Source organism: Phoxinus phoxinus (genome assembly GCF_949152265.1).
Source record: "Phoxinus phoxinus genome assembly, chromosome: 9".
Classification (NCBI taxonomy): Eukaryota; Metazoa; Chordata; class Actinopteri; order Cypriniformes; family Leuciscidae; genus Phoxinus; species Phoxinus phoxinus.
The window spans coordinates 6,263,299-6,290,468 of NC_136884.1; the positions used below are offsets into that span (position 1 = coordinate 6,263,299).

General features: G+C 39.0%; 4 protein-coding genes across 4 annotated transcripts; all 4 read right to left on the reverse strand.

Moving 5' to 3' along the window:
* Nucleotides 1-1,949: 1,949 nt before the first annotated feature.
* LOC307004801 (putative polypeptide N-acetylgalactosaminyltransferase 8) lies at nt 1,950-7,628 on the reverse strand. The gene is made up of 11 exons (XM_079624292.1): nt 7,335-7,628; nt 6,539-6,755; nt 6,294-6,460; nt 6,016-6,199; nt 5,479-5,676; nt 4,005-4,119; nt 3,733-3,918; nt 3,398-3,535; nt 3,219-3,314; nt 2,912-3,076; nt 1,950-2,831 (listed from the first exon to the last, which is right to left on the reverse strand). The coding sequence occupies exons 1-11, from the start codon at nt 7,525-7,527 to the stop codon at nt 2,700-2,702; spliced, it is 1,791 nt and encodes a 596-aa protein (XP_079480418.1). The 5' UTR covers nt 7,528-7,628; the 3' UTR covers nt 1,950-2,699.
* A 332-nt stretch (nt 7,629-7,960) lies between these two features.
* rad51ap1 (RAD51 associated protein 1) lies at nt 7,961-12,525 on the reverse strand. The gene is made up of 10 exons (XM_079624308.1): nt 12,098-12,525; nt 11,829-11,872; nt 11,606-11,735; nt 11,380-11,486; nt 11,208-11,285; nt 11,012-11,083; nt 10,701-10,835; nt 9,916-10,092; nt 8,952-9,089; nt 7,961-8,838 (listed from the first exon to the last, which is right to left on the reverse strand). Exons 1-10 carry the CDS (start codon nt 12,112-12,114, stop codon nt 8,711-8,713), a joined length of 1,026 nt encoding a protein of 341 aa, XP_079480434.1. The 5' UTR covers nt 12,115-12,525; the 3' UTR covers nt 7,961-8,710.
* Nucleotides 12,526-13,581: 1,056 nt separating this feature from the next.
* Nucleotides 13,582-15,720, reverse strand: fgf23 (fibroblast growth factor 23). The gene is made up of 3 exons (XM_079624319.1): nt 15,423-15,720; nt 15,123-15,226; nt 13,582-14,408 (listed from the first exon to the last, which is right to left on the reverse strand). Exons 1-3 carry the CDS (start codon nt 15,661-15,663, stop codon nt 13,977-13,979), a joined length of 777 nt encoding a protein of 258 aa, XP_079480445.1. The 5' UTR covers nt 15,664-15,720; the 3' UTR covers nt 13,582-13,976.
* Nucleotides 15,721-23,632: 7,912 nt separating this feature from the next.
* Nucleotides 23,633-26,593, reverse strand: fgf6b (fibroblast growth factor 6b). Its single transcript, XM_079624321.1, has 3 exons — nt 26,161-26,593; nt 25,634-25,737; nt 23,633-23,946 (listed from the first exon to the last, which is right to left on the reverse strand). Exons 1-3 carry the CDS (start codon nt 26,507-26,509, stop codon nt 23,770-23,772), a joined length of 630 nt encoding a protein of 209 aa, XP_079480447.1. The 5' UTR covers nt 26,510-26,593; the 3' UTR covers nt 23,633-23,769.
* Between the last annotated feature and the right edge of the window lie 577 nt (nt 26,594-27,170).

Sequence of the window (27,170 nt, forward strand, 5' to 3'; positions counted from 1 at the left end):
ACATGGTTCCCTGTGAAGGGGAACAAGACACTGCGTCCGAAGACACATTGGGGAATGCCTCCGGCATGACGATGTCTGAAATACATGTAAAAATGTGTAAAAACAGCCCATGACAACGCTTTATTGCAACCGTGAATATAAAAGGGCACGTAGAGTACGTCATCAGCACTCATCTGAAGGAGACGAGAACAGGTATGCCTGAAGTATGGCAGCAAAACACAGTGTCTTGTTCCCCTTCTCAGGGAACCATGTTGCATGCGTAACTTGAGACGTTCCCTTTTGAATGAGAACTTGGGGACACTTTGGGGAACGAGCACCCTCCACCATGCTGAAGGAATAACTGCCTAATGCCTATGACAAGCACAAATAAGGCTCAACGGACTTAGATACCAGAGACCGATCCCTTATTTAGGTCAAACAGAATTGTAAATGACACCATTCCCCACAAACATGACCTAGGTCCATCCCCTAAGCCAGGAGAACCCGAAACCGGGACTTGCGAACAACGCCTGCCCCAAGGACAGAGATCAAGGTCTGCTAATGCCAGTCCAACTGACAGACATTACTTTTAGGGGAATGCAGGCAAGGAGAAACAAGAATTCCTTCGCCTTGTCACTACAACGGGGATCTGGTTCAACCCAAGGAAAGGGGCCTGAGACGGGTCTAATCAAAGACAGTTTACCATCTCTGTCTAGTTAGAGCTCAGATGAGAGGAGGCCTCAGCAGAACGACTCTCTGAGCGAGAGGAGGCCAGACCTACTCAATCTTACAGACAGTTTGCCAAGGCGGTTTCACAGAGGGACAAACACTTGATGTTACTGTCAAGCTGAGCTGAGGTGAGCGGAAGCCTCAGCAGAACGACTCTCTGAGCGAGAGGAGGCCCGACCTACTCAACCCAAGACAGCCTAACACTCAATGTCACTGTCTAGGTGGAACTCAAAACAGCAGGAGCGGAGCCGGCAGGGCGAGCCGCTTGGGCGGAGACGACAGGGCGAGCCGCTCGGGTACGGCCTCCGGGACGACAGCGGGGTGCTCTGGGACGGCCCCCGGGACGACAGCGGCCTGTTCGGGAACGACCACCGGGACGATAGCGGGCTGTTCGGGCACGGCCTCCGGGACAAATTAAATCGATGGCGAAGTGCAGGCTCAGGGATAGACGGGACCAGCGACGAAGGAAGCTCTGGGCTGGACATTACCGGTCCAGGGTCGAAGAGGGGCCAAAGCGGGGAATGGTGTCGGGGTCCATCTCGACCGCTTCCTCTCCTGCGGCCTCCACGGGTTCCAGGAAACCTGGCCAGACGGGTTCCCTCAAAAGAACTTCCATGGGCAAAGGTGTTGGCTGACCAGGCGTCTGCGGTGCCAACGGAAAAGGACTCAGTGGAGGCGACCGCCATGGTCTCCTCAGTCCTCCGAGCCCACAGCGCGAAGCAATCAAACAGTGTCATCTGAGGCTCTGACTCACCAGATGACGGTCCTCGCCTCTGCTGTCTCTTCTCCCTCTTCGTAGTGGGGGGAAGGATACGGGAACCCATACTGCTGGATCTTTTAGTGACGGAGTCCTTCTGTCACGATACACACACACACGAGAAAAGACAGATCCAAGTGCAGTTATTTATTTGGGTAATCCGTACTCACAACCAGTCCAGGCAAAGGTCAAAAATCCAATAAGGCAATCCAAAACACAAGAGGCAAACAAGAACTGGGCAGATACAGACATCAGAAGTGTGGTGACATAAAACAAGGACTCCGTGACAAACACTGAAACAAACAGGATATACCGTATATACACACAGATACTAACAAGGTGACGGGAAACAGCTGTGTGCATTGATCAATGAGTGACAGAACAGGATGATGGGAAATATAGTATGAGTGAATGACACCGTGGGGAAAGGAGGGCCTCTAGTGGACACCCGGGATACACAAACCAGACACTGTGACATAATTATATAGTTGAAACATGCATTGCTGTTTATTGTTTTTTAATTATTAAAATTTTCTTTGGAGAGAATTCACATATATTTAAATAGAAATTTACTTCTGAAAAACTCAAACAGACACTTATTTATCCAAGTAGAAAAGGACTTACTAGGGGGGTTATCATTAATTTAGTAAAGTTTCTGTAAACTAGTTTAAAGTTTTGAAAGTTTACTTGCTCTATATCAGGTGTTCTCAAACTTATTTGTCGGCTGAATCCCTTATATGTAAATGAATTATATGATGCGTCACCCTGAGGATTTAAAATAATAATTTAACAATTTAACAGCATTCGCATGTTCGCAAATCTCACATAACATGAAAGTAAACAGATACTAGGTAAACAGATAACACTAATTTTTATTTTATATAGTCAAGCGTTTTATTTAAAAATTACTTAAACAGGGCTGTGCGGCTTATTATTTTGCAAATTATTTAGTCATTTATTGCGATTTCTATTTGAGCAGTGAAAATCAGAGTATCAATTATATTTTTATTTTCTCATCAGCCATATAATATTTTGTGCCATTTTAGCATCTAATTTCTCTCAGTTCATAGCTGCATTCACATATTGCACTATAGTTCTTATACATTTTTCTTTCTTTTTTTTAAACAAATTTGTCATATCTGCATTCACGTTATTTTATAACACTTTCTGTGATGTATCTCAACGTGCTACAGCATGTCAGCTGTGTTTATCTAAATTGATTATATGTTGTGTTTCATAAATCCTGAATTACATGTTGTATCCTCCAGTGCTGGTTTCTGCATTCCTGAATAAAAACTTTTTCTACGTTCTGCTCAGCACTGATCTCCAGACAGCGTTTGGTGTCTCTGTTCTGAATGGCCTGTCCCTGAAAATAGAAGAAGAAAGAAATGTTTTCATGCAATGTTCAGATTGTGATAAACCACAGTATCCTAGTGGTTTGTTCACCTGTTTGAAGTCCCAGTACATGTGTTTTTGTTGTTCAGTGTGTGAACACCAGGACAGCTCTGGAAACCTGCCTGAGCCGGGATCAATTAGACAGCGCTTACGATCGTGTAAAAAGGTCGGCAGGGGATGAGCAAGTATCTCACCACTTGCTGTATAGTAAAATACCTGTGTGAAAAGAGGCTGAAGTGCGTCAAATATTCCTCAAAAATACAGAGAAGAGAAGAGAAGAGAAGAGAAGAGAAGAGAAGAGAAGAGAAGAGAAGAGAAGAGAAGAGAAGAGAAGAGAAGAGAAGAGAAGAGATTATACCTGTGGGGAAAAGACATGACATCGATATAAAATGGGAGTGTTCTCCTCAAATGGTCCCTTATCCAAACATAAACTTGTTTGCAGATCATTAATAAGCTGTGTGAGAGAAAATAAGGACATTATATTAAACTTCTCTTATATAAAACTCTCTTGAGTCATATGAACCATTTGTCACTCACCACTCCATAACCAATTAAATCATTCATAGGATTTAATGCCGTATAGACATTTTCCAGATACCATTTGAATGGTTTGCATTTCAGCCTCTCTCTCAGTCTCTTTCTCTCTGAAACATCACCAATGTCTATCCCATGGTTCTGTGGGAAAAGGAGAGAACAGATCATAAATCTAATGAAGAGTCAAAACGATTTAACATTTAAAACCTTTAATCACACATCTCTCGGTTTACTTTAATGTTCTCAAACCGAACCTGACAAAATCAACACATCAAGACTCCTAGAACTGGTCTTGAACACCCAGAATTTGTGTGGCTGAAAGTTGTCATTAGATTTACCTGTATGGGGACACCCCAGGCGATGTGGACATTTTTCTTGTATTCGTCCATCCAAACTTCTGCCACTCTGAGGGCATTTCTCTTCATTACACTATTAATGTCAGGCATGTAGGGTTTGTGCGCCCTTTCAATGTGAGCAACTTTAGAGCAGGGAACAACCTCTATACTTCCTCCACACAGCCACACCTGAGCCGAGAAAAATCAACACTGAATATAGTATAATGTATAGAGTTTAATATAATATAATTCGGTAGAATGACCATGTGCTTTACCCGTATTCCTAATTCTACATTCTCTCCTCCGTACACCTGCATCCCTCCATCCAGAGTCCCAATCTCACCGAAGAACAGACGATCAACCACAAGTATTCCCATTACTGAGGGACTCCTGGAGAACAGGCGGAGAGAACGGATTTAATAGAGCACAATATAGCAACATCAGCTCAACAGAACGATTGCCAGTGTGAGACCGCTTTCATACAACAAGAACATAAAGAGGCTATAGATGGCTTTATTTTAATTGGATGTACTAGAATACCGATAACATTCTTTAATGTTCAAAAAAATTATCATATAATGTACATTATTGCAACCCCTCTATTCCCAGTCTGTCTGACACACTGATTTCTACAAAGCTCCTCCTTCCAAAAAGACCAGAGTGCTCTGATTGGCCAGCTGACCCACTGCGCTGTGATTGGCCAAACACCTGAAGCGTTTAACAGATAGGTTACACACTAAAGGAAGAGGAAAACATCCTCTCCTCAGGTTATTTTGACCTGAAATTATTTTATTTTATTTTAATTAAAAAATGTAGTGTTCTTCAGAGTGGTCCAAGGCATTAGGACTTTTGTCGCACTTGAACTTCACACTTGGGTTTATCTGGTTGTAATAAATAAATAAAAAGTAACAAATCCTTCCCTCGTGGGTCAATTTGACCACCCATAGGAATGAATGGAATGCGAGGACAAAATAACAAACACATACAAATTAAACCTATGATAATGATATTTCAACTATCCAGTCAAATCAAATCTGTTATGTGGCATTCAGTGACATGCTTTTTAAATTATATATAGGTCTGTGAATAATAACAATAATAATAATAATATACCTCTAAATGTATAATATAAATAAACATAGATAATATTAGATTAAAAATAAGATTTAAATCTTGTGGGAAAATAAAGACAATAGTTATAGAAATTTTCAGTCTATTTGTATTCATAAAGGACCAAATTAAACAAAAATAATAATACATAGGTTAGGCTATTCAAAACACTACGTCCTCATTGCTAAAAGTTTAAATAAGCTCAACCTACTGATTTAATAATCTGTTTGATCACAGAATCATTTGTCTAATCAAACACAACCCTTTTTATCTATTTATTCTATCTTTAACTTGGCATTACAGTTTACATTACATTAAATACAAGATTAATACATGCGTGTTAAAAACATCCAATTCCAGACATCAACTACGTTTTTGATTAATCAAGGATGTAATCGCATCTATATTTAAGTTGAAAGAATGTGCTTAAATTATATTATTAATTGATCAAATGTAGTAATTTATAGGTAAATAAAATAAAAAAGAACAAAAAAGCTGCAACAAAAATGCATCAAAATAAAATGATACAAGCTTTCAAGACAAAAAAATAAGTGTAAGTTTAGGCTTTCGCTAGGGAAGGCTATATTACAACTATGGGAGGAGAGATCTTAAACACAATATTGCACAACACACACTCACTTTCCTGGCTGTGAAGGGTCTTTTTGATCGTACCACTTCTGTGGGAAAAGCACGTACGTGCACCAGAGAGCCCAGTCAAAACCATGAGCATAGGTAGTATAGTTTATCACTTCCAAGTCATAGTATTTCACTTTGTCAAACACTGGGCTCAGGACCAGCGTGCGATCAGCCTGGATACGTGCAAGCAGAGGCTCCGCCCTAAAAGTGAGAGAGTACTTGAGAAAATGTGATTTCATTATTACACTGTTATAATGTTCATGTGTCTGTGGTGGTTGTTAACAAGTGTTGTCAATGTTAACTAAACTTAAAGCTATTCAAATAATTTTCAGTAAATAAATTAGAGCTGAAATACAATGAAATTTAAACCTAACAATTACTACTAAAACTAAAAGCTAATTCAAAATTATAGGAAATTACTCATTTGAAAAAAAATAAAACGCTGCTTCGCACCAGTAAGTTATTTTGTTTTAATATCATCTAGCTGAGCAAACATTGATTTTATTGCCAGATACTGAAGTCAGCTGAGCAGTTTCACACCATTTGACATGGACCTCAATGTGGGCGTCCAAGATGGCAACCACATCTCCGGTGGCAGCCTCCCAGCCTGAGATTCTGGCCTGGGCCAGGCCTTTCTGCTCTGGATGGGTCACCATCTTCACCAGGCCTGGGTGCTTCTCATTGATGGAGCTGACATAAACATTCAGCTGTGTCTTCAGATCTTCTGTGGAAGACATACATCCAGAATGACTAGCTCAGTTTGTTTATAATATGCATCTGAGACAATAGGGTTTGATGAGGATTTGAGAGAAACAAACCATTTCTGCTGTGGTCGTCCACCAGTATGATCTCTTTGAGCAGGTGGGCTGGAGTTCTGTTGATGATGCTGCAAACGGCTCTTTGAATGATAGACAGAGCCTCATCCAGATAAATCAGTATCACGCTGATGGTGGGAAGATTGTGCGGATATTCACGGCCGATGCATCTAAAGAACAATGACAAAAGGAAAATGGATGAATCCATCAAGAACGTCAGAGCGTTTTCATGAACGGCTGAAACTGACCTGTGGTCTCGAGTGTCCGGCAGCTCCCGGTCCAGAGGCATCTGGTCACTGAGGAAGGCATTATAGCCGTATTTCTGAAAGAGATCCTCAGCCTTCCTCTGGTCGTCCTCAGAAAGTTCCACAGTCCATTCCTTGAAGAGTTCAGAGTTTGGAAACAGCTTCTTTGCTGGCTTCTTCACTGGTTTCTTCTCATATCTCACTTTGAGGCTTTTCTCTTCTGCAAAAATATTTGTGTAAGCTTCAATAAAATCCATTAGAATTTTTTATTCTAGTAAACCAGCAAACCTTACAGCTCATATTAACAGATTTCTGTTGTTTTATATATTTGAAAATCATTGTGTACTTCAAATTACATTAATACAAACTGTCCATGTTTCTTTAAAATAGTGATGTTGTGCATGTAAAACTAAAGGTGAACTCAGTCCTTTTTTCCCCTCATGAATTGAATACATTTGAAAAATGTTTACCATAATGTTTTTTAAAAGATGTTTAAAAAGAGATATCACATTCATATTAGTAACAGCTGTTTGATTTTTTTTTTTTTTTTAATAATTTAATTAAAAAGAGCTTCATTTGTGTTCCGAAGACATGAGGGTGAGCAATTAATGACAATTTTCATTTTTTGGTGAACCAACCCATAAGATTACGACCGACAGATAGATATTCGAGATGGGTGAACTATAAGAAAATAAATTGGATCAATTTTAATTTCATGCCAACTTTAAAGAGTGCTTAAAGGGTAACATGTAAAACATGTTACAAATGATTTTTGTCAAATTTGATTACAGAAACTCACCAACAGCGTGTAAATGAGCCTCCAGTTTGTCCAGCTTGTTGAGGAGAAGTGCGCTGTGTAACGAGAAATTCTGCTGGACTTGGTGAAGCTGCTTCTCTTGACTTTGGATTTCCCACTTAACAGAACTCACATAGAGAAACACCACAGCGACAGACAAGACTGGAAACAAACTCCTCACAGAGCTAAATCTCATGATGATCAGAACAGCAAAATCACAGTTTGTTAACAGATGTCAAGATGTTATCCTTCTTCACGTACCAGTTAGTGACTAACTGTTAGTCTGTGGGCACTAGCCCATGTTGTACTGTTAGATTTTGTGACACCAATGTTTGCTGAGTGTTTTTTAAGTTTGCCTTGAAAACTTGCTTTTTCACTCTAACATGATCACATTTTTCTTGGGAAGTAATTAGGAAGGAGGAGACCAGGACATTGAATCCTGGTAGTTAAACACTGGGTACAGCTTAGAAAATGTTAACTTTATCAAACTTTCTAAACCTCAATCATATCATTCAGCAAAACCTTAAAAAAAAAAAAAAATTTGATTAATTTTGACTTAGCCTAAATGATTACAGATTACACCAATAACCATTTTATGTCAAATGAAATTGAAATGCATCCACAAAGTTCACCAAAGTCAAAGATATTTTATTTTAAGTCACAATAGGTATATAGAGATTTATCTGTTGCAGTTTTGAGTATTCACAAAACCTGCAGCATTGAAAGACTTACTTAGGAAGAGTTGACTTATAGTATTGTAACATTAATGTATGAAGAAACACCCTGCCTCTGCAAACAAGACTTCTTACAATTTACACAGGCTATTTGACAAACTCTAAAGTTTTTGCTGTTTTATTTGCATAAGTTTTATTTGCATAGCACATTCAATATATATGTTTCAAAGAAGCTTTACAAAAGTAAAGTTGCACCCCAGATGACTGGTTTTGGCAACTAGAGGGAGACATGGCTTGAGCGTTCACTTAAGACAGGCGCTGTTTCCGAAATCACCCCCATAACCTCACTCACTATTCCCTACATTAGTCCACTGATATATATCAGATATATATATCACTTCAGGGAGTGAATGAAAACGAGTGAGCAAATTCAGATTTTAGAATATTATACACAGTCTTTAATGTTGATCAAAAAGTGCATATTTACAGAGCTAAAACACACCACACTAAAGACAATTAAAAATATTACACTGACAAAAAATAATTTATTCCCTACATATTACTGTAAGTAAGGGATGAAAGGCCTTAAACTTCTGGACAAATTTCAGTACTTTGAAAATAGACTTCTTACCATTTTATTTTCCTGCCATAGAAACCTAAAGATGTGCAGCTTCTCATTATATAGTTTCTTTAAAACTAGTCTGTTTAGTTCACAGCTGCATTTTGGTGAAGGGGTTTGATTCGAGCCAGACGGGAAAGTCCTAAACGCAGCCCCTGTCCAGGAGACTTCATTGGTGCATTCTGAGACGCACCGGGACTCCGGCCAACCAAACCTGGAAATGGAGTTAGAAAGAATTTACAACAGGACCACAAATACAGCACTTTTTCTGTTTTTGGCAGTCGAAATTGAAAACTTTGCATTGATGATTTCAGCCTGTAGTCTCACCAGGGGGATTCCACTTAAGCAATTTGCCCCCTGCAGGACTGGAGCAGAGAGCAGGTTTAGAGATAGGTGGAGTATTTGGCGTCTTCTTCAGTCCAGACACAGGAGCAGCTGGACTCCGACAGATCGCTGGGCTGGGAGCTGTCAGAAAGAGAGATGTTAAAGTGGCATGTCTTTCATCGGACGGTAAAATGAAGGGTTTTCACACTTGGCAGGTTTGGTTCGATTAAAATGAACTCTGGTGCGATTGTTCTGTTAGTGCGGTTCATTTGAATGAGTGCGAACGCTGTCTAACCCTGGTGCGCACCAGACAAGTGGACTGAGACCCATGAAAAGTTGGTACAACAAAAAACAAACTCTGGTACAGTTCAACAGATATATAAACGCAACACGGACCAAAGACATCTAAACTAAGCCAAAACCAGGAACTGATGTCACAAGATGCGACCCCTAAAGGACAGAATACTCCAGCATACCTTTTTTTCTCATAATATGAGAGAAAATGCTGCTCTTTACAGTTCAGTATAGGCATCAGAAATGCTGTCTACTTGCAGCAGATCTTTGTTTGTGTGTGTGACGGAGGGATTCCTCGCACTATATTGACTTCCTCATAAAAACTCTTCATGAGTTCTCAACTGGTAAAAATACAATGTACACACATAATGAGCGCATTTAGCCCAGCACACAGCATTGTTTTGAATGTTCTGTAAGTTTTGTCGCAAAATATATGTTAGAAAAGCTGTTTTTTGTTTTGTATCTTTAGGTTCAGTGTTAAAAATGACAGTAAGTTTTGTCACAAAATATACGTAATAAAAGCAGGGGGGGGTTTTTGTACCTTTAGTTTCGGTGTTAAAAATTACAGTGTGAACCAAGACTAAATGTATCATTTTCTCTTTTGGTCCAGACCAAAAGAACCAAGAGAAACGAACTGCAAGTGTGAACACACTCTTAAGAACAGAAAAAGTACCTGAGGTTTTAGCTTTTGATGCTTTCGTGGGCTTTTTGTCTTTCTTTTCCTTCTTGTCCTTCACAGGAGGTGGTGCCTTTTTTTCTGTCTTTGGTTTCACCACCTTTATCTTCTTCACCGTGAATGTCTCGTCTTCACTTTCCTCTTCTTCAGTGAAGTCTGCATCACTCTCCGAATCTGTAACCGGAACAACCATAAATAAATGCCCACATTTTGAATCAGTAGTATTGAATTTCATCATGAAAACACTTAAAACATATGCAGCAGAGGCCAGTCCAGGTCCATGTGACTTTAAAAAAGTATCTATTATGCTTTTTAACATGTTCAAATTTCTTTATTTTGTAATGTTGCTGTTTGAGCATGAAAAAGGTCACAACATTCCTCATTTAAATAATTCCTGCCCAATGCATATGCAAAATAAAGGGACGAGGCCTTGTTCAGTTAGTTAGTAGTGTGTTGAAACTTGTCATGGTAATGAGTGTGACATTTCCCAAACACACTTGAAGTGGTTGACCAATCACAACACGCTGGATCCAGTCGAGCAATTAAAGCACATTGTGCTTTTCAGAAGGAGGGGCTTTATAAAGACAGGAACTAAACAGAGCGTTACTGACAGACTGGAAAAAGAGGTGCTACCTACAACAATATCAAACATGTGATTTTTTTTTTTTTAAACATTCAAGCATGAAAACATGCTCTATTAGACCCCAAAAACAAAATTTAAGACTTTGTAAAAATACATAATATGGCCTCATTAATTAAGATTGTGAAGGTCCTCAGATTACCTGGTGTGTTTTGCGGTTGGTAGTCCTCATCGACTTTGTTGTCCTCCTCCTTCAGTGGTTTTCTCTGCTCTTCTGAGGCATCAGTCTGTTTGGAAACATTGGGAGGGGAGGCATCCATGCTGATCAAATTCAGCCCTGAAAACAAAGACAATAATAAACACAGAGGCACACATGCATAGAAAATTTAACATTTGTTATCTTTTTATGTCAGCCCCAAAGATGCAGTTTTCTGACACTGATTTTTACACTTTCAAACTTCAATTTTGTTAACATCAAAAGTTCATATCTGAATAACAACAAACTTGCGTTACCTAAACTTTTGCCATCAATGCAACAATTTGACAGCACAGGAGGAGAATCTGGATGGGGATGACTTTCATCTACTGTACAAAATCAAGCACAGAGTTTTGTTTAGAGAATAGACAAAGGTTTTTGCATGGAAATGTCGAATAAAGCTGCATAAAAATAAAAAATAAACAGTAAAAAGACTAAATTATTTGTTGTTACCTAAATGACTGTCATCAGCACTGCAGTGTATCAGAACAGGTGGAGAACATTGAGCAGGCTGAGACGCGTCACAATCATCTGCAGAACACAAAAAGACAATAAATAACAGCAAAATACAGCTTTGCACTTCATGAATGAGGAAAATGAGTACTTAGACCAGCCAAATATTCACCTGTTTTGGTTGTAGGCTCTCCATCTTGTGTTCTTGGAGAGTTTAGCAATGACAATGTTAGAGCTGTCTCCAAATCTCTGTCATAAAGTTTATCATCCAGACACGTCCTGAAATAACACAACAGTAAATGGTCAATGGAGTCATTACATACACTCAGTGGTACATTAATACTTTTTACTGAGTGAAATGTGTTTGGAAAAGGCAAACAAAAAAAGCTTTTTGTAACCTCTTCTTGCTTCCTGAGCTGGTGAGATTAACAACTTCATTTGGAGATGCACTTGTAGTCTTGTGGTTTATCTCCGAAACAGCCGTTCGAGCTTTTTTGGGAGGAGGTTTCACACAGGTAAAGTCCTCATCTGTCACATAAATCATGCAAGTTAACGTTAAACATCTTTATAGGTTCTAAGTGATTTTGAAGTGATTTCCTTAAAGCAAATCAGATGTCTCACCATCATCGTCTTGGAAGACTGAGTAGTTAACAGCTTTCCTATTTCTGATGACAGGTAGAAAACACAGTTTGCATCAAAGAGGACACTGACTTTCCAGATTTTTGAACTCACGGTGATTGATTATGAAAATATTAGGAAGTAACTGGTTATTACGAAAAACAAAGACCAACAGCTGTCATACAGAAGCAAGCACATATGGAAAGTGACAAAACAACACTAATCTAAGGCATGAATTAACTCATTAAACGTTATATAATGTTAATACGCACCTCGAAGGTCTGTCCATAATTTAGTGCAAAAAGAAAGAATAAAATCGCACTTTATGCGCTATGAACACTGCTGCCGTGTGTTTCTACAACCTTTCGTGATATCTATTGTTCAAGTTAAAAAAATTAATGGGTACTTTTAAAAAGTCTGTATTTGTATCATTTTGTTTTGATGTGTGAGTGAGCTGAGGCGGCACAGTCCCGCCTGAAAACAAACTACGGAAATCTATCTGAATATACGAATTTGCAATTCACTATAAAGGTGTCTACCCTTGTGCTTCCAGTTCAACACAAAGTAAGTGATTCAAATATTATAATAGTTTTCAATTATTATATGGTCTTAAAACCTCGACGAACTTGATTTAATTGGTACACGCTTTGTGCGTTTTATAAAAACGTCGAATCTGCGGATACGATTCTAACGTGTACGCACAGATCACGTCACACGGAATCAAAAATATGCTTTTTTTTCTTCTATCTTTTGATTTTACTTATTTATTTGTGCTGTTTATCATAGTGTACCCCCTTGGTGTATTTGTAAATCTTAATAATCATAATTATTATTATTACAAATAATTATAATAATTAGGTTATACTAGGCCTATTTAGGTTAGATCTTAATGATGATCTTAATCTTGATGATTCTTTGCTTAACAATATATAACGTTACATCCTCTCCACTTACTAAAGGATTTTAAATCGTTATTTTGGTAATAAATAAATAAATAAAAAGTTTTAGATAATGATAGACTATTGCAATTTTTTTTTTTTTTTTTTTTAGACTATTGCAATTTAGCCTAAAAGCAATTGTTAAGACCTCCATTGAAATGTTTCATCAGAAACTTAAATTTAAAAAGTAAATTAAAAATGTACTACATATTTCTTATAAATTACGTAACTCAAATTACTTTTACATAAGAAACTGTAAAATGTAATTTTGTCAATAGGCTAGTATCAAACCTTTTTTTTTATCCTCCGTTCAAAACATGCTGCTCTCAAATCAGCTACAAAATCTAAATCCTCTTTCTAGATGTAGAGCTTTTACATAACCAGGTCATAGTGTAACATAAAGGTGGGCTCTCTGTAAGGCCTTTCCTTCCAAAAATAACCAAAGTGCAGCCTTTGACATTGGAAACAAAACAGAATGTGGAAAGGTTTATTCTTGGAGACTCAGATTTCAGATTGATTCTGAGTGTTCATTATTCCCCTCTAATGACAGGAACCTGAGATGTTAAACCAGATAGCTTTCCACTGAGGGACATGTTCAATCAAACAAACCTCACAGTGACCAAAAGGTGAAAACTGATGATATTGTCCGAATTAACTAACTCACGTTTCTCCAAAGATTGTTTTTCTTTTTTCCCCATTCTGAAAATGTCACACTTAGGCGTTTATGACATAGCTTAAAATAATAAAAAACTAACTTACTTTCTAGGTTTACTGCAAGACGAATAAGACACAAATAAACCACAGAACATATTTTCTTTAATCAAGAAAAAACTTTTATTTAAAACGAGTAAAACGGGTATGCCTATAACATTTCCCTGCACATCTAACATTTAAAGCATCCATATAAATACCATAAATAAAACATGTAATTCATTAAATAAATAAATACTTTCTTGTTTGACAATTGTTATCCACGGGTGGTGTCCAGCACCAAAGACAAATTCATGGGGGCAGGTGAAAAAACAACAACACAGGTTCTTCAGATTTGGTGGGATGCAGATTAAACAGCCTAAAGAATCTGCAGATCTATGTGAATTTGATTTTTAATATGTGTCCATTAAAATATTTATTTATGACCATTGATGAAAATATTATGGAGTCACACTCTTACGTTGGCGGGTCCACAGTCACCTGCATGGAGGATCAAGATGGTCTATCCGACGATTGCTGAAATCCGGGGACTGCCGGGGCTTGAGTCGTGAAGAAGGTCCCAAGGGTCATCATCGGATGGGGAAACTAGGGTTTCTCTGGAGATGTTTTGTCCCTCCGATGGCTCAAAGTCCAAGTCCCCATCGTCCTCTTGAGCAGCTCTGGAGTCTGACTCCTCTCCGTTCCGGAGCGCGTTCAGCGGGTCTGACGGATTCACCTGCCGGTTCCTCCGCTCCCGGTGCTGCAGGCGCTCCAGTGGGACAGTGTTCTTCTCTGATAAGAAGAGAGATGACTGAGGGAGGTTTTGTCCAGCTATGAACACCTGTTTTGCCCCATCCAGGTTAAGCAGTATGCCATGCTTGGTGGAGTAGTACACGTCACGATTGTTCTCCAAAAGTTTGTGGTGAAAAAGACAATCTTCTTTATTGCAGACCGTCTAAAGACATAAAAAATATACCAATAGTAAAATAACGAATCCAAAAGAAGGTAAAGTGTCACGGCTATTCTTATGTACCAAAACATAAGGCCCATTCACACCAAAAACTATAACTAACTATAACGATAACTATAACGATAACAATTTACGGGTTTCTCACAAGCAGAAGTCATCATAGTTGGGTAAACTTCTATAGTGGTGAATGAGAGACTACATTAAACATATTTTTCAATTTCCCATTTGCTCAAATAACAACAACAACAAAAAAACTCTATAATACTGTTTCGCAACTTTCAAAAGAGGGCAAAAAATAGAGAGAGATTGTTAACGGCAGTCGGAAGAGAGAAGCCAATTTTACCGTCACTCCCACAGTTGCTCAAAAAGAAAGGCTATACCCTCAAAGCTGTGTTAACTAGTTTTTTTGTAATTTGATGCAAAGGTAATATAATTTATAGTGTTAGAAATGTACATACAATTAAAAAAGATATAAATATAAAAAACTTTGCAGGATTTACAATGCTGATGATGACCATAGCGGAAATTCGTTCTGAAAGTAATTCCAACATCTTTTCTCTGTGCCATTATGGTTATAGTTGTGGTGTGAACAGGCCTTATGTATTAATAATGATCTGTGAAAAATTAGCCTATGCCTTAATTTTTTACACTTTTCTTTTTTTACCTTTTTCACTTAAATGCATTTGATTAAAAACTTACAGATGTAAAAGGGGTCCCTCCTGCATCCATGCACAAAAACCGGTTGCTTTTCACTCCAAATATTGCCAGACGGTCTCTGCTCTCTGCCTTCAATAAAATTACACCTGTTGAAATGCAGGATAGAAGATTAAACTGTGGAGATATAAAGGACAGTGTTTGATATGAAAAAAAAAGTTGTTTTTATTAATCATCTTTGCTCAGACTGGTGCAGTTTGACTTTTATTTTACAGGTATTAATATACTAAATATCGGTTTCATCATCTTTATGCTGATGAAAAACAGTAGGTATAGGCTACTCACTGTAGGACCCCCGGTTTGTAGATTTGCGCACATGTCCGTTCGGGCTGATCTCCAAGTAGAAGTTGTTTAAATCTGAAGTTGTCTGAAGATGGATGAATCTCCGCGGGTTTCCCCAGTTGGAGCCCAGGAGAGGAGAAGGGTTGGGGGCAGCATCCGCAGGTCTGAAGCCCTGGAAAGCTGTGAACCACAGCGCAAGGACGGAGGAGTGCAGCATGTGCAGGTTGGAAAGTGCGCAACGCATCTTCACAGAGCGCAGAGTATCAATGCGTAAAACCAGTGTGCAGAGCTGAAGAGGTTGTGATGCGTAAAAGTTTGTGAGCGTGGCTATTTAAACGCATCCTGTGCCACTCCTCGCCACCATCCTTTACGCAACACTCGCCCCCAGAGCCAGAGGATGTGAGGGGGCGGCTTCAACATGTCCAGGTAATTGACATGCAAACCATAATTGGTTTGTCAATTTGCCACAAATTTGACTTTCTATGTGTCTGAACTCATGGGACACAAGAATACAAAGTCCCTCTCGGCTCATTTCAGTTGTTATTTTGCGTGTGAGAATCATTTGGTGGCCTCCAAATGTTTCTCAAATGTTAAATAAGATGTATAACTTTATATAGGCTTACGTTTATTTATAGGCTATTTAATATTCTCTAACCTATTAATTGACTTCTCTGCACGATCAGTAGGCTGACAGGACAGTTTTAAGTCGCTGTGGATAAAAGCGTCTGCTAAATGAATAAATGTAATGTAGGCTAAATGTGGTATGACCCCAATCTGAGCTTCCTCGTGTTGACCAGCAGAGGGAACTTGTGCTTCATTCACGAACAGGGACCGGTTCAGATGGTCCAAACATGAACATGTGTATAATATAAAAATATATAACAATAATAATAATAGAATAAATATACATTTTCATTATAGCAACAGAAGTGGCTAACATTGATGTCCGGGCTGAGAAAATAGAAATTGTGTTCCTTTGTTAAAATATTAAGTATTTCGTAAAGATTTTATTAATTGTTTTGTGTGTGTGTGTGTGTGTTATAATAACGCAATGAAACATGAAAAATGGTGTGGACATTAGGAAAGAAATTAGGATGAACACATGCAAAAACAAAAAAACGCAAAAACGATGCTTTTTCCTGCGAGTTTCTTTGTTTTTCTATGCAAGATAGTAAAATAAAACCTGTTGAAGTTTGTCCCTTTTTTGCCAAATAAATACTGTACCTTAACCAAGTGTAGTGTTCTTCCCTCATATTTAAAATATCCTCATATTTTGATGGTTTATTCAAAATTGTAGGGTCATTATAACTAATATCCCCTCCAGACATCACTTTTGGTCAATACTGTACATAGTCTAATACTTAAACTTGTTTTTCTTTCTATTATTCTTGATCATATTTTCATTCCTTAAATACTTTATTATTTTTATATTTTAGAATAATAATTTATATTTTAGAATTCCAAAATGGAAAGTGTGAAGAATTTGTGAAGAAAATAAAGGAACTAAATAGGCTTGGATTAGATCAAATAATTAAATCTAAATAAAGTAAACATTCCATACCAACATTCACATTATATATATATATATATATATATAGGCTATATATAAACAGATTTACAGATAAAGTGCATAACTCTCAAGCTTAAATTTATACATGCGAATCAGACAAAAATTCAAATAACCATGACAGGGGAAGAAGTTTATGAATACTTGCGAGTAGTTTATTGAACTGTTTCATGTTGTATAAATGATCCTGTATGAGTGTGACATCCTGACAGCATGACTGGAGTGGCAATTATTTCTAAAAAAGAATCAGTTCTGACTGCTCACTGTACTTGCTACTTTGAGCATAATTAAACTGTGAAACAAATACACACACATATGAAAAAAAAGGGAAAAAAAGAAAAGAAAATAGTTTTATTAACATCTGGAACACGATTAAACTGCTGTGCACAGCACATACGTAGAAAAGTAAAGGAAAAAAATATTTTTCAATAAATCTGTATTTATACATAGCATCAGCGCTTGTTTTTAGAAACACATGATTATGTCCTCAGTTTTCTGTCAAAAATAATTGCAAGAAATCTTAACTAAGGCAAGGGTGAGAGAAGTGTTTACAAAGAGGAGCAGACAGAAACACAAAACAGCCACACAAAATCCTGGATTGTACTAATGTGTGTGTGTGTGTGTGTGTGTGTGTCCCCTAAAGAATATCTATAAGTCAAAACCTGCTAAGGGGTAATAATGGAACAAGTCATTTTTCACTAATATTTACAACAGGATCTGCATTTTCATGCAGAAAAGAACTTGGTTTTCATTTCAGCAAAAGCTGAATGTAACATTTTGGACAAGCCAAGTCAGTCTCTGAGTTACAAAGTAAACTTCATTCAGTAAAATTAGTATAGTGAACACAAAAAGCATTTTGAACGTCTCCAGCACGTTTTATAATTACCCAAACACCCCTCATGCACATTATCACGTCCGTCAAAAACTTAGGCAGCAGTCGGTTGGAATATTCTAACTAAAAACATGGACATAACACACTTATGGGCATCAATCACTTCACTGAATAAATAATTATGAGCTTACAATTAGTCTGTTTTCAAATCCACATCATTTGAATATCACGGCATCGATGTCTTGTCAAAAAAAAAATTATGTGCACAATACACTATAGTATTTACTAGAAGCAGAAGTCCAGCGAGTCACGCATTTCCTGGGAAACCCACGCTACCGGATGTTTTGACTACGTCATCGCTGTCAAAGGAGAAGAAAATGACGGCATGAGCGGCTTCAACATGCTGTCTGTCAGAGACAATAACGTACATAATACATTACGCATGTGAGTATACATTTGTTCTTCCCTCTCTGAAATTAAATCGGAATGATCAGGGAACGGAGTGAAATACTTCACACTGCATGCTAAAAAGAATAAACGGCAATCCAATTTAAAAACCTTACCCGGGTTAATGAACATTGTTCAAGGTTTGTTCCTGGCGGAAACAGGAAGTTGTACGTTATATTTTGACGGACATTTTTTAATGCACAAACTAGCATTTTGATTCTGACATTACGGATTTTAATATTTTAGATCATTTTCTACTCTTGACTTCTTGATCGTTTTTTTTTCATAAATTTGGCAATAGATGAACTGTAGGCTATATTATAAACTTGACGGGTGATTTTTATAAAATGTAGTTTGATCTCTACGTATATTCTCAGTTGAATTATCAAATTTGAATACAATTTTGTTTAATTTTCCAATAAAATATATTTTTTTACATGAATTGTTACATTTAATTATCCCATAGCAGATTTTGACTCATATCCTTTCTTATTTCCTTTATCTAATTTGTCTGTTTACCCTTTAACAAATTGAAGTATATGCATTGAAGTAGCCTATGAAATGTGCTAGTGAAAAAAAAGAAGAAAAAAATCCAGAAATCACTCTAAATGATTAATGACCCCCCTCAGACACCGGGGTCTATCCTCTCATTGTAACAGGATCAGCCACACAAAAGCCATTTCAAAACAAAAACACTGCAAAGCCAAGAACTGGCATCCCATTCTAATGCCCAGTGCTTCCCGAAAGCCTCCCTCCATATGTGAGGAGGATTCCGACGGTGACAGCTTGCAGTCATTCATGCACATACGTTTTTCTCATGAGCGTTAAGAGTCCAGAGTCTACCAGGAAACTGGTGTCTATATTCTATGCCCAATAAACATTTTTACAGCTGTTGCTATAAATCCAAGCGACATACATCAGCAGATGAGAAGGCTCCGATTCCCAAATGTTCACGCACATCGCTCATTCTTCAGTCTTAGAAAAAAAGGTTCACTGGGGTTCTATATAAAACCCTATAGGGTTCTTGACTCAATTTTAAAGCCAAAAAAGTTCTATATAGCCTAAAGAGAAATGTCATAAAAATGCATAATACTTTCATAATTAATGTGTTATTTTAATATTTTCCAGTGATAAAATATGTTTAAAATCTGTTTCATTTTTAAATAAAAACATTGAAAATGAATTAAAACATTCATAAAATAATCCATGATGGAACCCCTTAAAGGTTCTATAAGCGCTTACAGAATCCTTTAAGGTTCTATATAGAACCTTTTCTTCTAAGAGTGTGTTGTTGTCACAATCAGGACACAAATTAAAGAAACACTCCCTGATTTCACTCCCCCATTCTTAACGCTTCATTAGTGCTCAAGATATTACAACACATTCAGAAGACATACTGTATTAAAATAGATTTATAGGTTGACCATGCAGTATAGTTTGCTAAACCGATTAATCCTTGATCTTTATTGAATCAATTAATCTTAAAATAAGGTTCCAATGAAGCCAAAATGTTAGCTTATCCACTGACATCATTAAATGTGTATGAAAAGCTATTAAATAGTGACATTTATGTCTTATAAATGTGTTTTATTGTTTTTGTACGTGTACAACTTTCACTGGGACTCACAGTGATTTGAATTCCGAGGCACATCAGCTAAATACAGTCCTCAATGGCACAGCAGAAAAAACTGAATAAATTTGCTAATGTACAAGTAACGACTGAATGCCTTTAACATCTTTTAACAGATGAGACCACAAAACAAGCAGCGTGGCATTGGCAAGAAATTCTTAGGCATTTTTGTCTCCCTAAAGTATTGCGTCAGTCCTGCAGAGGTCTGTCCTGATATATTCACTGCGCTAGAGGAAGGACCCAGTTCAATTTTTAAAGTGCCCCATTATGCTTTTTTTATATTACCTTTTATGCAGTGTGTAATATAGCTGTTTGTCAATGTAAAGGGTCTGCAAAGTTTAAAAGATTACAGTGCATGACAAATAAAGTTATTGTCTCCCAAAAAAAAGAATAGATTCTGACCTGCATGAAACAAGTCGTCAGTAATTCGTCTCACTTCATGTTACATATCTATCTAACAAATTTGCATAATGCCAGCCTATGGTCATCATTGGCTGCCTGTGAACGACATCTACATTTACCTGCCCTAACACACTGCTATATATAGCTGAGATTGGAGTTTGGTGGTAGATTATGTTTTTTGCGCTATGAAAGCAAATCCACTTTGCATAAACAGGCTCGAATTTAGACAGTAAAACCGACGATTCACTGTGCATCAATCGCTGAGGAAGCCTCTGGAGATTAAATCAGATAATGGGCAATCACAACAGACTGGGCCGTCTGACCAATCAGAGCAGAATAGACCAATAACAACAGACTGGGCCATCTGACCAATCAGAGTAGACTAATCACAACAGACTGGGCCGTCTGACCAATCACAACAGACTGGGTCATCTGACCAATCAAAGCAGAGTACACCATTCACAACAGACTGGGTCATCTGACCAATCAGAGCAGAGCATGCTCTCGGAAAGGAGGGGTTTAGAGAAAATGAATCTTCAAATTAACCGTTTTTGAGACTGTGCAAGGAGGTGATGCTGTAATGTATACATTAAAGAGTTTTTTTTTTACCTTGGATGCATGTAAACTTATTGGACGAATCTCCAAAAAACAAAATAGGAACCTTTAAAATTGCATATGGGTACTTTAATAACCCAATAAGGTCATATCACTAATGGATCACTAATAGAGATAGTGTTGGATTTGGCGGATTCGTGGTGATCTGAAGAGTTTGACATTGAGATAAAAATCACAAAGCCCGTCTTCAGATGCTTAAAGTAAACATGAATCTATTTTACTTCAGTAATGTAATGAATTTCTGAGTGAATATTTGGAATAAAGTAGACCAATAAATCGTGCACAGACCAGGAACAGGCATGGAAAAAGTATGGATGATTTTGAGGAGCAGGAAAGAACTCAGGACATGTTGGCGTCAATAGCCTTGTGCCGACATATACTGTGTTTCGGGAGACCCGAGTTTGAGTCCCGGGTCGCAGACCTTTCCTGATCCCCCCCTCTCTCTTTCTCTCTCTCTCTCTCTACCACTTCCCGTCTACACATGTCCTATCATAGTAAAAAGACAAAAACAGCAAAACATTTTCGTAAAAAAAAAGAGAAAGAAATCAGGATCCAAATAAATGCTATCACACAATAAGGGACTTGTATTACGTGATATTGGAATAATGAGAAAAGGAAACGAGACCTTGGTCGGGCATTTTCGACCTGTTCAACACTTGTGCATAGCTACGACCTTGGACTAAAGTTGGATGGAAAACCGGAAAGAACCCTTGTGCTACAGGAATCTCAAGGCTTCTGGGCACCGTGGCTTTTACAAGACTGTCTATGTGCGAGAGGGACGTCAACAGCGGGGCCTCAGCTCAGGTATTCCACCCCCACCCACGAGGACCCACATACTTCAAACAGATTGAACAAACAACCAGGCCATGGTGTCCCATAAGTCTTTCTAAAATAGTGTCATTCCTTTTGATTTCCCTTTAAGGCAAGACAGCCAAGGTGAATAGGGAAAAAATAACTAATAGATTTCACCATGCTTCCCAAGCTGGTGACATTAAGAACTGCAAACATTTTTTGTATTACAAGTTTTCTGAAAGTTTTTAACTTGTTTCATTTTGCTGACGTATTAGAGTTAAAGGTTTTTACAGAGGGGATTTTGTATATAGTCTTTAAAGTAGGCCTACTGCTGAAGTGGAGAAAAACCTCACAGCCTTTAAATATGTCTGTCCACTAGCAATAGTAAAAAAAAATATTGTAATTGAAATCTACAGGTGCAAATAGATTTTAAAAATTAAAAAAACACTTAAACGTCTATTTTAGATGCATTCTTAGTCCAAAACAACACAGCATGGAAAGCCAAATAGCCCAAAATCTCAAAATTGACCAGTGAAAAAACAATTTTGTTGCCTGTAGTGTCTTGCCTTAATGATGGGGCAACATTTGGTGACAGAAACTGATGCAAACATAGGCAGGCGAACAAAAATCATAAAAAAACAGTGAGCGTCCCTCAGTTTGGATGCCACAGCGTCTACCCTGTAATTACATTTGCATAGAGCAGCAGCAACGGGTGCCACTGCAGTGCCTCTGCAGCAACAGGAAAGAGTCCAGGCTCCACTGCCCTCCTCTACCAGGATTCACACACACGCACAAACAGGCATCCACATGGACAGGTGCGCACACACATACACTCACACCAGAAGCAAAAATAAATAAATATATACTGCACGTATTCCCTTGAATCAGATACCATCATTGATGGCAGTGTGCCTTTAGCAACAAGCGACAAAAGCTCAGGGCTACTGGCTTCTTCAGTGCACAGTCAGTATTTACAGTATTTTCATTGGTTTAGAAGACGTTCTCATTCACAGCAATGCTTAAAGCTTATTTTCAAGTGCTCCTTTTTGTTCAGGCAAACCTGTGATAAGCAATAGTATAATTGAACCAGCCATTTTCAGTGTGCGCTTGCATCAGTTCCCCTGTAGATTTCACATTTTTTCTGGTAGTTTTTTCCCCGTTTTCTTTACAAAATAGTTTCAATTGCAAAAACATAAGAAATTCTAGTCCAAATAAAACGTACAGCCTCAAAGCTCCAATAGGGGTTCTGCTAGAAAATATCACGTTTAGTCAACGGCAGACAATGCTGAACACAGCCTTTTCATGAGTCACTCTCGCACCTCATACGACGTTCTCTAATTAGAGAAAGGTAAAATAAAGCAGAGATGCACACCCCTCCCCCTCACCCCTCTTCGGGGCCTTTGTGGGAGAGTCCCCGCGGGGCCCTGGCTAACATATCAGCCCTATTTCTGACGCCCCGGGGCGTTCAGAGCATGCATGTTAAAGGGGCGGTGTGCGGGAATGCCAAGGCACCTCAGCGCAACATGCAGCAAGAGAGATCTGCTTTCTTTTAAGTGCTCACACAACCCTACAGCATGAGGAAAAACAACAAAATAACTGTCAAAGATACAAAAAAAGGACTCGTTATGCTTGTGTCGGCTCAGACAGAACTAAAAATAAACAAGCGTTCATCTCTGCGTAACTTCATGCATCCATTTAAACCATCAAGGTAGCTCTTTGAGGTAATAAGCCGAGAACTGTAAAAAGCAGAGGAGGACTTCCATCATCCATCCCAGAGTCTGTTCATTCTTGGCAAGCACCTGACTAGGGAAAGGAAGGCTGGGGAGCCTCCACATCCATAGTCAATATATATGTTTGTATATATATATAAACAAAAGAAAGAAGCAGCGACGGATAGCATATTCAGAGATTCTAATAAAAAGCTGGCCTATCCAAATATACATATAAAAAAAAAGAATAAGTACTATTTTGGTGATATTCTTGCAGTTCCTTGTAATGTTCGTGTGTCAGTTTTCAGATCTCTCGGGGAGACCAGTGCAAATGAAGAACTATTGCAAGAGTCTGCTCATATTCGAGGGAGGAAGTGGGTGACCGTCATGGCGGTGGTGGCCTTGTTGCCTCGCTTCACTCGGCCGTGTTTGCTGAGAGCCACATAGAATCCCTTGTAAATGGAGGACTCGTAGGCATTGTAGTTATTTGGCAGCAGGGTCTCCTTGAACTGGCATTCATCTTTAAAGGTAGCCTGAGGAGGACAAGAGAAGGGACGTGAATGCCAGCATTTGGTCAGATGCAAACAAATGAATGAAAACAAATGAAAAACTTTGTGAACGCATCGAGTGGTTTAGTCCAAATTTTCTGAAGAGACTTGATCGCTTCATACGATGAACAGATTAAATTTAAGCTTTTATTCACATATAAACATTTATCAGTTAAACAGAAGCTCAAGCATGTTTGCTTGATGTGCGAAAACCAATGACGTTTGTCTTCACAGCATGTCAAGCATGTTCGGTTGAGCTTCTGTTTATGTTCGCTGATCAATGTTTAAATGCGAATAAAAGCCCAAATTAAATCTGTTCATTAAGCAATCATGTCTCTTCAGAAAATTTGGACTAAACCGATGGATTCATATGGATTAGTATTATGATCTCTTTATGAATATTTTTAAGCGTCAAAGTGGTAGTTGCATAGCTGTCAATGGAGGGACTTTAGCTCTCATCAAAAAGATCTTCATTTGGAAGATGAACAACAGTCTTACGAGTTTGGAAAGACGTAAAGGTGAGCATTTCATGTGTTGCCTTGGCAATAAACTGAAACGAGTTTAATTAGATCTGCGAGTACAAATAGATCTAATCTCTTGAAATTATCCGTTTCTCAAATTATCATGGCTTGATTTTGCTTCACACCGGGTAAATGGACAACATATTGAGAAAATGCACACAAATGCATAGAAACTTTAAGGCGAGTCTGGTTCCACTTGACTACAAGAAAACCATTAACCTGAAGTATTAACCTCATACTAATCCCAAAATCACTTTAATTATTTTACTGATGACTGCTAGGCCGGCCTGTGGAACAGACTACTTTCTCTCTGCTTCTCCAGGAGATGCTCTTGAAACACTCAGCAGTTTTTGGACAGAACTGTCATGTGCTCATGGGGCCCAAAGGACCGGTGTTGCACTGCGCTTGTCACACATTATGCCAAACTTCAGCTAAGTTCTTTTCAAACCTGCATGGGACACACTTTATACTATGTGTAAAGAATGAAATGCATATGACTAATCACTACTACTGCTATTAACAATTTAAAACAACAACGCGTAAATGCAAGCAGCTCTACAAGACATTTTAATTTATGCACACATTTTTTTAGTGCTGTTATTGAGGGTTCTTATACAGTACATGAAATCTAGATGAAAACTGCAATTAGGCTTACGCATTACATGTCTGACTACTCTTATTAATAACCTGATCTATATTACAACTACCAGCGAATAAAAAGGAATGAGGCGTTTGTTTATAGGCTTAATGCAAGAAATTATTATAAACCTTTTGTTAGTGCGTGCAAGCTGCTTTGGCGCTGTGCCTGGATCTAATGCACCCTGAAATTCGTTTAATAATAATTTGCAAAAGCCGTGCAGCATTTGCAAACGTCAACAAATCAGAGCACATTATATTTATAATGCATGAAAAATTGAATGCAGCACGCCGTAAACACTAGTATTAGTCGCGTAGTATTAGTCGCGCCCCCCTCGCACGAGCCAAATGCATGGATCATCAATTACTTGAAAACGCACAATGGAAGCATCACCTGTTTAACACACACGCACACGCACGCGCGCGCGCACACACACACACGATGTCTTCAGGGATGCAAAGCCTCGTTGTATTGGCAGCAGACAGAATGAAGAGAAACAGTTGCGCACACCTACCGTTCCGTACAACCTTCCTCTGCTATTCATTGCGACAAACAGCTTGCTTTTCACTCCGTACAGGCTAACCACTCCTCTGGCCACAGTGGAGATCTCTATGAGACCTGATCAAACAGAACAAGCATGTTACACACAATAAAGCGGCTCCGCGTGACTCAGAACAACAAGGCATGCGGTGGGTGGAACCTCTGCAGGTGCCAATTGTGGATGCGCAAATGGCCTCTCGCGCCACTAGGCTACTACATTATTGCCAAAAGATGAACATCCCTCACACTTTGAGTGCATGTTCTAAGCGCTTCTGGGCCGCTCAAGGAGCCGGTGTAAAAATAAGTTGGCATCTATATCCGTCCCAGCATTCATGTCATGTTTAAGCCCGCGCAGATATTTAGCACTAATGGATACGGTGTGTTTTAATAGATTTGTCTTCGCCTCCAAAGACAGCGGACTGTGCAAGCACACTGCAAGTGTCGCCTATAAAGAATACGGAGCTCTGCGCAATTAAATATTGCATTATTCCATGAACTCACTGTACTGGTTCTCATTATGTACACCGTTTATCTTGCCGTCTGGGAGGACCTGAAGATGAAACCCGATGCCTACATTGCAGTACAGCCTCCGCACTCTTTTGATGCCCAGCAAATAGTCATTCTCCCAGTTTGGCTCCGGTCTCTCTCCAGAGATCCCCAGCACGGAGCGGGAGAACAGGCTCTCCCATCGCTTCTCCAATAAAGTTGTCCTATTAGTCCAACTCGGAAGCGGACTGGAGGACACAATCCCAACTAGGAGCAATCCCAAGAGCAGAACGGCAGTCCTTGGCCAGTGTTGCGCGTTGGCCTCGCAGGACATACTGATGAGGAACCTTTGCGCAATGGCCATCGGGTTTACCTTCGGGGCACGTGGTCAAAATTAATGGCACTAAAAATACCCCTCTTCTAGTTTTTCTTCCCTCGGCATGGTGGTGCAGGCTTAATTTAGCGAGGCAGGTCAGGACTTCGGGCATGCGACGGTGGCCCGAGATGAGAGCAGCAGAAGAACGGGCAGAGAGCGCAGAGACACAACTTGAGGTGGAGAAGGTGGTGATGATCATGTTTTGTAACTCCGAAGCCTCGTGTGGAGAATGCCACTCACCAAAATCTCTATCTCACCTCAGAATCCAGCCTCATCCATACATGACATCATATTAGGGGAGGGGAGGCAGAAGAGAGAGAGAGAGAGAGAAAGTTGCAAGCGACGAGAAGAACTGGCCGGTCTGATGATGATGGGACGCTGCTGTCACTCCACGTGTGAAATGGGGGTCGCATGCTGAGCCTTATTGGACGGCTTGTGCGCGATCATGGGATGCGATGGGCACTCTAGCAGCGCCCAAATCGGGACGGTGGTCATATGTCTGACAGCCCTGCTTCCTTATTTAGAAGGATGGTGTAAAAACAGTCCACTTGTCATCGGAGAGCAATGGCACCCCTGTCTGTCACATCCCAGGCTGTTTGTGCAGGAAGTTTACACAACGACCCAATTCCAGAATATTGCGCTCCCGTGC

Coding starts and splice junctions, on each gene's coding strand:
- LOC307004801 (XM_079624292.1), bottom strand. CDS start 7,527: ATGAGATTTAGCTCTGTGAGGAGTTTGTTTCCAGTCTTGTCTGTCGCT. Junction 4,120..5,478: donor GACCCTTCACAGCCAGGAAA/GTGAGTGTGTGT, acceptor CCTGTTCTCCAG/GAGTCCCTCAGTAATGGGAA. Junction 3,919..4,004: donor ATGTAGAATTAGGAATACGG/GTAAAGCACATG, acceptor TTCTCGGCTCAG/GTGTGGCTGTGTGGAGGAAG.
- rad51ap1 (XM_079624308.1), bottom strand. Junction 11,084..11,207: donor TGCTGATGACAGTCATTTAG/GTAACAACAAAT, acceptor GATTTTGTACAG/TAGATGAAAGTCATCCCCAT. Junction 8,839..8,951: donor GCTTAAGTGGAATCCCCCTG/GTGAGACTACAG, acceptor CTCCATTTCCAG/GTTTGGTTGGCCGGAGTCCC.
- fgf23 (XM_079624319.1), bottom strand. CDS start 15,663: ATGCGTTGCGCACTTTCCAACCTGCACATGCTGCACTCCTCCGTCCTT. Junction 15,227..15,422: donor TACAAACCGGGGGTCCTACA/GTGAGTAGCCTA, acceptor GCATTTCAACAG/GTGTAATTTTATTGAAGGCA. Junction 14,409..15,122: donor GAGGGACCCCTTTTACATCT/GTAAGTTTTTAA, acceptor TTATGTCTTTAG/ACGGTCTGCAATAAAGAAGA.
- fgf6b (XM_079624321.1), bottom strand. CDS start 26,509: ATGGCCATTGCGCAAAGGTTCCTCATCAGTATGTCCTGCGAGGCCAAC. Junction 25,738..26,160: donor ACATAATGAGAACCAGTACA/GTGAGTTCATGG, acceptor CTGTTTGATCAG/GTCTCATAGAGATCTCCACT. Junction 23,947..25,633: donor GAGGAAGGTTGTACGGAACG/GTAGGTGTGCGC, acceptor TGTCCTCCTCAG/GCTACCTTTAAAGATGAATG.